At 34.5% G+C, this 12,500-nt stretch overlaps 1 protein-coding gene across 4 annotated transcripts in view; it reads right to left on the bottom strand.

The window, feature by feature from the left end:
• The window catches only part of LOC144964671 (uncharacterized), a 39,173-nt gene that overhangs the window by 7,380 nt on the left and 19,293 nt on the right, over positions 1–12,500 (bottom strand). For all 4 annotated transcript variants that reach the window (XM_078899174.1, XM_078899176.1, XM_078899175.1 and 1 more), the window contains 6 exons: positions 5,222–5,382; positions 4,233–4,343; positions 2,897–3,014; positions 1,968–2,121; positions 1,227–1,358; positions 516–626 (listed from right to left, as the gene is read on the bottom strand). In XM_078899174.1, coding sequence (XP_078755300.1) covers positions 516–626; positions 1,227–1,358; positions 1,968–2,121; positions 2,897–3,014; positions 4,233–4,343; positions 5,222–5,382 — 787 coding nt within the window. The remainder of the gene's footprint in view (positions 1–515; positions 627–1,226; positions 1,359–1,967; positions 2,122–2,896; positions 3,015–4,232; positions 4,344–5,221; positions 5,383–12,500) is intronic.

Here is a 12,500-nt window from a genome sequence, read left to right as displayed (position 1 = left end):
GAACCGGATACAGAAAGTCTAACTTGTCGTTTTTGTTTTCAATGCATGCTCATCGTCCTAGCCTCTCCTCACAATGCCTACTCCTACTCATACCAAGTTGAAGAGAAAAGCACTGACCATTGATGTAAAGTTGCGTATTCTCATGGAAGTTGACAAGATGATGATGACGACAACGGACAATGCTGTCAAGTATGGGATTCCCCGTAACAGCTTTTCCACAATCACCAATAACCGGGTGAGATCTGATATCTATAATTTGTCAGTTTGTCTTGTCATATGATTTCAATGGTCACACATCGCAGCCCCCCTGCTGTTACATTTTAGGTACTTTACCCCCTCTCACCAGTTGTTGGTTGCTCCACTATAATGGCAAGTCTCTATAACTACATTTTTTTTCGGGTCTGACAATGTTGTTATGGAGAGTTTGCACTGTAAAAGTTTTATTTTTTATTCTTCAAAAGAATAAAAGAAATATATAAAATAAAAACAAGCAAAAAAATAATGTTCTGCCTCACCAAAACTTTCTGTCCCTCTTTGAAACTGACGCCATCACCTACTGTGTCAGTAAAATCAGCAATGGTCATGTAGATTGGGGATTTGACGGACAAAACTGGCATTTCAATTTTCTAAAATAAACAAGAAAGGAAAATAGTTTTGAACTAAAAATGAATATAACTGCTTAAAGAGATAAGAAAATAAGTCACAAGGTAATTTTTGGGTTTGAATCCTTCTTAAAAACAACAAGGACAATGGTATTAACGTGTCTGATGCCTGAGTTATCTGTTTTTGTGTCTTTTTGTTGTTGTTGTTTTTTTTTTGTAACACACCCTAAAGATAATTTCCCCTTGGGATGTAAAAGAGAATTATTTTTTATTCTAATGTCTTATTTTATTCTGGGAGGATTACTAAATGAACAAACAATCATGAGAAGGATATCATGAGAAGGATTGGTTTTTGCTGGTCTACTTTTCCAATGGAGATAATAGGTAAGAGGTGAGTGAGAAGTTGGTTCCAAACAACATACATTTACTATCCATGACTATTAGATCAGTGCTATTGTCAGAGTATATATGATATACTCTAGGTGTAGTTAAGGAAAACACTATTTGATAAAAGTTATTTTAATAATTTGAGACACAAAGACAGTATTCTAGCAATAAGATTATAACAATTTAGCCTAACCCTAAGTGACACCTTTATGCAAAAAAATTTCCATATCTTTTTACCTTTACAGAGTTTTGTCTGGGTGGCGGTTTCAGACTTCCTCCTCTTTCCAATGACCTGGTCTTGATGAGGGCAGATGGCACTGTTGTCTTCTCATATTTATCTGGCAATGATAATTCTGGCTTGCCTTTATCCTTCAAATCAAATTGGTGAAAAAAGAACGATGTAATCATAAAAAGGACCTTTATAGAGAACGAAATAGATTGTTTGCTATTATGCCTGAGAAAAATACTACAAAGCACTGACCCAAATAATGGTTTCGTACAATCATCAAGAAAAGGTTGTCTGTCCTGTCATAGAGTCAATAATATAGTGAGCTAACCCTATTAGTCCATCTAAAACGATTCAGGCAAAGAGCAGTAGGATATGGCCTGGCGTCTTTATATTATACTTTTTTGCTGTAACTATTTAAACCTTTCAAGAATTCTTCAAAAAGTGACAAAATGTTTAGCTACTCATAGATGCAACATGTTTATGATTCCATTATTCCCCATTACTATGACGACAGCCAATCAGAACTGTATCTTATCTTATGGCATATTCAACTATTATTGAACAGAAATATTGATACGATGGGTGGCATTAATTGCTCTTGTCTTTGGCACTGTGCCTTGGGTAAGGTATTTCACATATGCTATTTTCTTTGATTAAGACGTAAATGAATCCCAAAGCTATAAAAGTGCCAGAACAAAAAAGTAAATCAAGATATCTAAAGCTTTTGGTTTAATTATTACTGGAATTACTTTTTTGTCAGCGTTCAACAAAGTGCTGACATCTTGTAAACTACTGACAATCTGCACACCACTCAGTCGTGACTTCTCCATCATGGACATGCGGGTCGCATTTGTCGCTTTCTTCAAGTATGTGCCAGGGGCAAATGCTTCTTTCCCCTGGTATCTGAAAATGATTAACGAACTTGATTACAAATTCCAGTTTTATACCAAAAAAAAAAAACAAACAAACAAAAAAAATTAACATAACAGTTTTTAACAGCTCAAAGAAAACAAAGTTTATAATTTGGTACTCTTCCAGGGTCAAAATCTTCCTCAGCTAATAAAACTAACAGAAACAATTTAGACGATGTTACAATATTTAAAGTCTGCACTGAGAAGACAAAAGGTCTACAGAGTGGCATTACCTACTCACTCTATTTCATAGGTTATATAAAACATTGCATTTATTCTTGATCTTAAAATGCAACAAAACAAATGTTAATTTTAATGTATATGATGGAATAAAAATATTAATAAAAGATAATCATTAATTATCTGCTATAAAGACAGCAGTCATGATGCTTAAGGTAGAAAATCATTTTTGTAAAGTAAAAACAAAATTAGGGGCCAAATCAGTTGGGTATAAATTGACCGGGAGACCCATATATAAAAGAAATGGTCTACGTTAAATCTGGTAAAAAATAACTTGTGATGATAAATGTCTAATCCACATGGTAACAAGCAATTGCTACTCTTGGCCTTAACTACTATAGATCAGCTGATCTTTTAGGAATTATTTTTTCATTGCATATTTCTACACCTTTGACATGACACTGCACTATACACAACTTTTACAATTTTCATCATCTTCTACCAGTGCCTGCTCTATAAGTGTTCAACTGTTTGAAAGGAACATTTACATTAAATTGTCAAAAACAAAAAGCTTTTTTTCCACCTACCTGACCAACCACCAGCCGTCCATATTTTTCTGAATAACTGACACAGCCACACCTTTCTCTAGACTGACCTCATCTTGACTGGATGCTTCGAAATCCTCAATACACACAAACATTTCCTCTGAGAATTGAAAAGAAGAGTCAATACCTTTTAATGGCCATATATAAACAACTCTTGGCAAGTACATATAATAATCACCTTTGTAAAGCACGATTTAACCTATCAATACGGAGACAATAGTTTCTTTAAAATCATAATTACTTCCATTATATTGTCTAAGAAATTATCATAATTCCTCTTCCCTAACGTCCAGAATACAGGATCAGAGCTATCTCTATTTGAGATGATTGTGAGTCTAGTGGTTGGTTTTTGCCTGAGGACACAGAGGGTGACCTTTCGTTTGTGACTGAGCCTTGAGTCATAATTTTACTCTAACCTTTATGTTATGACAAATATTTGCCCCTTGTTTTACTCATCTGCAATTGCAATGTGTTTACTCGAACCTTTTACCATGCCTTAACATGTTATAACTGAAGGTCTTAGCGTTTTCACCAAGTGAGCAATGACAGATGTGGGCCTGTGTTTCACTGTGGGTGTTACTGCTCTCTTTGTAAAACTGGTAAAGTGTGTTATCAAAGAAAACTGAACACAGCAAATGGATGATTGAATAAACTAATGAAAAATTACAAAAGTTTCTTGTCTCCATTGGTGTTACTAAAAGTCACATCAAAACCATTACAAATTTCTAATGAAATGGAGGAATATGTAAAATTTGGTGACAATAACAGGATTTTGGGTGGAAATCAGAAGGAGAGGAGACTTGGAATGAATGAAATGGAAATTTGGTTCCTTATAGCCTGCTGGGGGATAGTTAAGTGTATCTAAAAACCAAAGCATTTATATATTGTAATATCCACTAAACGTCCTCAAAGCACTTTAAAAGGAATCCCTAACCAACAACAATGCTCGCTTAACACTTAACGCGGGACATGAAGGCGGTATTACAAATATTTTTTTTGATAGACAGAAGACTTTTAACAGCCAGGTACTCACTTTGCATTTGAGTACAGTGAGAAAATGTGAGTACAGAGCCTTTTCGAAGGACTCAACTTTGCACTGCTCAGAGTGGAACTCGAACCCTGGACCTTCCAGTCCGAAGACGAGTGTCATACCACAAGACCATATAGCCAAACAAACATGAAGTTTCTGTAGAATTGTTCACTAATGTTCATATCAATTTTTATGAGTTTAATAAAAACAAAAGAATGAGAGCCTTGAACATGCCTTTCATTTACTAAAGTGTACATTGGCTGTCCCATCTCTACTGACAACACCTACCTTCACCAGGTAAGGCCCTGGGCACTTGTGACAGGTATGTGCCTTCTTCCGGTTCTAGATAAGTGCTTGGCACCCAACCCTGCTCATCCTCAGAGTTGACAAACCACCAACCTATCAAGAGAAAAAGTTCTCATTATAATTTTTCCTGAAGCAAAAAAGACATGTTTTAAGGGTAAAAGCGAAAAAATCATTTATACTGAGTATTATTAAATATTTGAGCCAAACATTTCTGTCCTCCCCCCCCCCCCCCCCCCAGGTATTTACCTCTAAAGTACATATTTTACCTTTAATCAATGACAAAAACAACAATTAATAAAGACTTGGTTGCAATACTTCTTTTTTTTTTTTTTTTTCCTTCGTTCTCTTTTCTTTTTTTTTTTCGCTCAAAGGTGGATAACAAATAGCATCTTAGCAATTTGCAGGCAGTTTTGTCAATGATGGGGGTTGTTCCAAATAATTCTGTTGAAAGAGTATTCAACTCACAGAAAAAAAAGGGTAGGGGGTGGGTACCAGTCACAGATTGGTCTGCTAGACCTGGTGAAAAATACTTTGCATCTCAACCAAAGGGTGGTAAGTATTGTTGCTGCTTGTTCAACATGACAAAACAGGGATTATCTCCACTTTATGGGCTTTGTGGCTCTGATGGAATTATTTTTATATTCATCCATCCATTTAAACATGAAATGATATTTACTTTCTTTTTCCATATTATAAAAATCAACTCACAAGAAAGAACATGTGACCCACTGCCTCAAAACAGTATTATGTCGGACTGAACAAGATGTGGAAAATTGAATTTATAGCAACACACACGACACTGGATTGATTTCTATTTCATTTGTTATGACAGAGAATAAATGCAAATTCTTACATTGCAAATGACTTTAAGTTTGTTTTACTTATCATTTCAATTCTAAATTGACATTCAGGGGTTCGATTCACTCTGACATAATACCGTTTTGGGACAAGGTATTACATATTATACCAACCAATATCATTCTTCTCCAGGACCTCTACTCTCATTCCTGGCTGTAAAGCAAGTTCTCCAGGGGCTTGGACTGTGTACTCTGCAACGGCAACATAGGCTTCCAGTCTCTTGGGCTTGGAGATCTTCTCTGGCTTCTTCTCTTTGGATGCTCCACCTTTTTTACTGATACGACGAAAACTGTTTCTTAGCGATTTTGATTTGGAAAAACATTTCCGTCTCATCACCTCCATCATGACAGTGTTCCTTTCTTGTATTTTTGTTTATTTTTATTTTTCACCTCATTGATTGTATCTATTTTCCATTAAACTCAATTATCTCTGCATACTTTACTGATTTATTCCTATCACTATCACTGTTTTATCCATCATTATAATCAACGCAAAAGGACATACACCTGGCATTGATTTGTCATCACCCAAAAAGCTGGTGTCTATTTTTAACAAAGACAAGATGTATTTCACGAGAACATTTAACTAGAAATATAAGATTATAATTTAAATGTGAATTGTTGGAGAGAAAAAAAAAAGGAAGCAAAAATAAATTAGGTTTTTACACATTATCTCATTCAGCTCTAAATACAGTCCAATCATTGTCAACTATTATCCCAAGCAATGCTGTCAATTGCTTATCTCTTCTTAATTTTCTAAAAAAAAAGAAAAAAAAAAAAAAAAAGAAAGGAAAATTTAAAATAGCTGCTTGGGACACGGAAGAGGAAAAACGAATAATAAAACAAATCATAATCGTAAAACAGTTCCTTTGATATTGTAGGGAATGCACTAGAAAGCATGATATGCAGAATTCAGAGATGTAGATAACAGCTGTGCGCTGTATTGGTATTCCACACATTTCTATGGTTTCTTTTGGAAGTCTTAAGTTTGGTAAGATGTATCCCGTTTGGGTCTCTTTGAAAGAGACCCAAAAGCTTGTCAGTGTAAGGCACTCACACCTACTCCCCCCCCCCCCTCCCTGCCTCTCTCTTTCTCTCACACACACACACATACACACACACACACACATACATACAAACACAATCACTCGAGGAAGATTCCCATTATGAATCAAACAATAATATGCATTAGTGATTACCTATCCGATGTGTGAGTATGATTGTATGTATGAGTAAGGTTTATGTGTGTGTGTGTGTGTGTGTGTTGTGTGTGTATGTGCTTGAGCGAGCGAGAGAGAGAGAGAGAGAGAGAGAGAGAGAGAGAGAGAGAGAGAGAGAGAGAGAGAGAGAGAGAGAGAGAGAGAGAGAGAGAGAGAGAGAGAGAGATTGAAAGTCCGAATAAAAGTTTGCAAACAACTTCAGTGCCAATGATGTAATTAAATTAAGACATACTTATTCAAATACCATCATCTTTTTATCGGGAGTTAATAAAGAAACTGCTTAATAGATTTTATGTAATCTGTGACTTTCGGCTAATCCTCGCATCTTCATGTAGCAATCCATGTAATCTGCATTTTGAAGTGTGTATGTAATGCACTGACGACATGAAATGTAGTGTGAATTTTATAAGCCTAAAGTTAACTATTATCATTCAGAAGAAGATTTATATCAGAGCAACTCTTATGATTGCAAAAATCGCAAAGACTTCCGAGAGTATTCTATAGAGAATTAAGAGGTATTAAAGGTAAACACTTGAGATTTAGACCCAGTAATCTATTAATAAGGAAATGATTCTGCTCATGGCGGAAGTCATCGTATTTTAACAAACGAAAAGAGGACCGCGCCCACTTTGTTTAGAGTCCTTTCCTTTATGTCCATGGTATGCACTGGTAAAAGTATGTCTAAAGTGGTACGAAATGTGTTTTTCTTTACACAGAATGTCGGCACTGTGTCTGCATTGGTAAAATATTATGTCTGTATCGACACGAGGTGTAACTGCTGTGACACAAAATGTTTAATGAGATTCATAGAGGAAAAAGAGAATACGCCATCGACTTTTTGTATAAACAGTCACCATTTTAAACCTCCGTTTAAGATTGATTGAATTGTCATGGGGATAATTATACAAGAGACAATGCCGGTACACAATTGTGACTATTGTGTGTTACAACGCCAAAGGCATGTTTAACAGAAAGAATAACATTCAATACACAATCTTACAGCACCTATAATATAAATTCTGTGTACAAACAATGTATCAACTAAGTGTGTTTTTATCAACACAGATGTGGTGTGTGTCTTTATCAGGAGAGCATCACACAAATGAATGCCTATATCAACAGAGTAATAAGTTTGTCTGTGTCAAAAGAGAGTCGCTTCAACCATGATGTGCGCCTGTATCAACAGAGTATTAACTCAACAAGGGTGTGTTTGTATCATCAGAACATCAACCCAATAAAGATGTGTGTCTGTATCAACAGACTATCAAATTAACACGGATGTGTCTGTATCAACAGAATATCAACTCAACACGGATTTGTCTATATCAACCGACTATTAACTTAACACGGATGTGTCTGTATCAACAGAATAACAATTCAACACGGATGTATGTCTGTACCAACAAAATATCAACTCAACATGGATGTATGTCTGTATCAACAGAATATCAAGACAACACGGATATGTGTCTGTATCAACGGACTATCAACTCAACAGTTATCAACAACACGGATATGTATCTGAATCAACAAAATATCAACTCAAACCAGATTTTTGTGCGCCTGTATGAACATAATATCAACTCAATATAAATGTGTGTCTATCAAAAGAGCATCATGTCACCACGGATGTGTGTCTGTACCGTCACGGATATGTATACCAACACTTTCCTGATACAAGTCAGTACTGATGATGATGGCCGAAAGAGAGGAAAGCTACTAATCACATTATGTGACGCTGGTAAAACAGTTTTTTAACAAGTTTTTTTTTTTTTTTTCAACTCATCATGAGCAAGTCGATGACATTCTTGAGAGTCACAAGTGCTTAACAGCATTTAACGTGTCAAGTACAAGATAATAAATCACAAAAAAAGAAAGAAAGATCGCGATTACGAAGCGCAATGAAATATTGATAATATTTCACAACCCGAAAATAAGAAAAAAAGAAAAATAAAAGCTTAAATTTGGAAGGCCCAAAATCATCACTGGGTTTTTGTATTTATGTATTATTTATTTATCTATTCAGTAATTTACTCATGTATTCACGGATTCACTTATTTATTCATTTCATATACTATGTATGTGTATAGATAGTTCGAAGATGACGTCACTAAGGTCTTTGTTATTGTTTTTTTACCATCCGCGTTTATAAGTAATGCTCACTGAACTGTTAACCTGACTATAAACGTTCATGGATACAGTTTTGTGTGTTGGTCCGTTATACTTCCGGATGGCAATGTTATGAGCTTCTTAGCCAAGCGCATACTATCTATATGCATGTATGTATGTATGTATGTATGTATGTATGTATGTATGTATGTATGTATGTATGTATGTATGTATGTATGTATGTATGTATGTATGTATGAAAATATTCCAAATATATCAATTTGTATATTTATTGTAAAAATCGATTTAATTTTCATTACTGTATTATTTATTTAATATTTATTTTATTATTTATTATTATTATTATTATTATTATTATTATTATTATATTATTATTATTATTATTATTTTTTTATTATTATATTATTATTATTATTATTTTTATTATTATTATTATTATTATCTATTATACGTAATTATTAGCATTGTTGTTATCATCACCACCGTCACCATTATCAATATTATTATTATTATTATTATTATTATTATTATTATTATTATTATTATTATTATTATTATTATTATCATTATGATAGTGATAGTGATAATAATTAATATTATTGTTATTATTATTATTATTGTTGTTGTTATTATTATTATTAATATCATTGCTACCGTTGTTACTGTCATCGTCTTCGACTCCATCACCGCCATAGCCACCACTGTTATTGTCATCATCGTCCTCACCTCGTCGACATCGGTATTATCATGGTCATTATCACCATCGTCATCAACACCCTCGTCATCATCATCATCATCTTCATCATCGTCACCATCATTATCACGGTCGTCAACATTAATATCATTATTACCTCTGGGACATTCTGTGGCATAGTCTGAAACTTCACTGATCAAATTAATAATCCAGCTCTATACATTGTACACTATTTTAGAAAATGGTATTATGTCAATGAATAGGTTACCCTTGTTACATTATCATGTATATTTCCTGAAATAAACAATTTTGATATGTATGTGTGTGTGTGTGTGTGTGTGTGTGTGTGTGTGTGTGTGGATGGATGGATAGTATGTGTGGCGTGTGAGTATGTGTGGCGTGTGTGTATGTATGTATGTGTTTGTGTGACAGAGAGGGAAAGGGGGAGAGAGAGAGATGGAGAGAGAGAGAGAGAGAGAGAGAGAGAGACAGAGAGAGAGACAGAGAGAGAGAGAGAGAGAGAGAGAGAGAGAGAGAGAGAAAGAGAGATAGAGAGAAGAGAAGAGAAGAGGTAGATACATAGAGATAGAGATGAAGAGAGAAAGAGAGAGAGAGAGAGAGAGAGAGAGAGAGAGAGAGAGAGAGAGAGAGAGAGAGAGAGAGAGAGAGAGAGAGAGAGATTTGTTGAATTATTTAAAAAATTAAAAATTCTTATTTAATGGACTAATTTACGAATCCAAAACAGCAATGTAAAAGTGGCATTCGTAGTGTGGTGGCAGTGTTGATGTCGGGCCAAAAGTGGTGCCCAATATTGCAGTAACTGAGTTGGTCAAAAATAATTATATAAAAAAAGCTTTATATTTCATAACTATTTGGTCGGAGACAGGCGGAGTGCGGATCTTAAGAGGCATCGTTGCATTCGGTATTCTATTTGACGCTAGTCCTTTAACCAGTTAACTGCCGTACTCTGGAAAAATACGCAGTAAAAATTTAGCCAAAAAACTCGTCCTTCGGTCGATTTAAATGACCCTCATCTTAGCAACTGAGAGTTTTTGCCAATATGAGGCTCATTTAAATCGATTAATATTTGAGGACAAGTTTTATGGCCAAATTTTTAAATTATACGTGATTTCCAGAGTACGCAGTTAATTGGGTTAAAATCACTTGACATTTTCTAAGCTAATTTGGTGTACAATAATAATAATATAATAATAATACACATTTATACAGCGCTCATTCTCGTGTAAAAGACAAGCTCTGGGCACTTTACAATATCAATTTGGAGTGAAAAAAAAATATATACAACCTCATAATCACGTTGTTTTATACTGTTTTATATTGTTTTGCTTTGGTTTTGTTACAATTTTGGTTACAAAACTTTTAACCTAATACATCATAATATAATGAAACTATTTTGTCATATTGTGTGAAACAACTTTGAAAAAGTAAATATCTGAGTCTATGGTTTAAGACTTTTTCACAAGTTTGCGGTCATCTTAAAAACCATCGATATATGTGACTCATCGTCTAAAATGGGTATTTGGTAACTCGTGCTGATTTCAATTCTAAAATGGAATGTATTTAAAAAAAAAAAAAAAAAAAAAAAAGCAATTCAAGACAATGGCGGCGTTTTAAAAAAAAAATACTGGAGCCAGTGTATAAATTTTAAAGTAAAAATTGAACCTCTCATTTCTAGTCGTTTTAACTTAAAATCACTTGTTTGCATCTGATTCAACCCGATGGGTCACATATAAAGTAAATTTCTTCTGGTAACGATTGGAGAAAAAAATAAGTGCTATGTTAGTACATAGCAGTAGCCCTAAAAAGTGTGAGAAGCTTGGCCGTAACGAAAATAAAAGGACTGCATGCTGAAGTTCTGTCCGGAGGAAACAACAATAAATTGTGATTAAACTGAAGCGTACTTTCATTGTATTCTTCCTTTTCTTTTCAACTAAAATCTGTAACCTTTGTCGCATTTCGTCCCGTGGTTAAAAACAACTCTTTGAATTTCATTTTAAGTTACATGAAATACAGTATTAGTACAAGAAAATTGAGATTTGTGGTATGACACTCGCTTTCGGATCGGAAGGTCCTGGGCTCGAGCCTCGTCGGTGCATAGTTTGGAAAAGGCCCTTTGCTCACATTAAGCGCTTTGAGGTTTCGACGAAAGGCGCTATATAAATATGCTTATTATTATTATTATCATTCTCACCGTACTCAGGTGTAAAATGAGGACCTGGCCGTTAACAGCGTCGTCTCTGTCGGGAAAAAAAATGTTATATCGCGTATGAGGCGTCATGTCTCGTTATGTATGTTTCGTGTTGCTGTTGGTCGTGAACCCTTTGTAAAGCGATTTGAGCACGTTTAGTGGATATTGCGCTATATGAAAGCTGAATTATTTTTTTTTAAGGACGAGGAGGAGGAGGAGGAGGAGGAGGAGAAGTTTCCTGTTGGCCTTATGAAAAATGACACAATTCATAACTTCACAGTTAGTCATATGCTTGTCACTCCCATAAAACACAAAAACACACAAAAATCAAAGCATATCAATCTTCATATGTACGAAATTACACACTAATCTCCTTTCACAAGAAAAAATACCGCGAAAGAAAATCCTTATTATGCATAAACAGGTATAAAACGGTTTCTATACCATTTATTATCTAAATAAAATGGTATCCAACTAGTATCAAATGAAACCGAAAATGATTATACCACTCAGTTTTATGATGATACAATGTCAGCTATAGTAATTATAATATGATCGTATTGTGCGTAGATATGTATGTCGAGGCACTTGAGATCTCTGACGAAACTGACAAACAAACAAAAGAAAAGAAAAGAAAAGAAAAGGAAGAGAGAATTGGGTAAATGTAAACATGCGTCTTTTCCGTGTGCTCAAATACACAAACACACACACAAACATACACACACACCCATACACGCACACTCACACACACACACACACACACAAAACAAAGCACACAATCACACACTCCATACAAACAGAGATACACTTCCACACGACGTATAAAACACAAACACACATCCGTCCAGGACCCGGGTATTCATTTCTCGGGTTATTGCAACTGCTTTCTGTGAATTGAAATATAATCCAATGGCTGAGGAGGAGGAAGAGAAGGATGAGTAGAGGGAGGAGGATGAGTTGAATAATAATAATAATAATAATAATAATAATAATAATAATAATAATAATAATAATAATAATAATAATAATAATAATAATAATAATAATAATAATAATAAGTAAATGAAGTAGCAGTAGTAAAAGTAGTAGTAGTAGTAGTAGTAGTAGTAGTAGTAGTAGTAGTTGTACTACTACTACTAG

This window comes from Berghia stephanieae, chromosome 2, assembly GCF_034508935.2.
Source record: "Berghia stephanieae isolate SIO BIC M18660-M18661 chromosome 2, UCSD_Bste_1.3, whole genome shotgun sequence".
NCBI classification, from domain to species: domain Eukaryota; kingdom Metazoa; phylum Mollusca; class Gastropoda; order Nudibranchia; family Aeolidiidae; genus Berghia; species Berghia stephanieae.
This window is presented reverse-complemented; position numbering and strand designations above follow the sequence as displayed.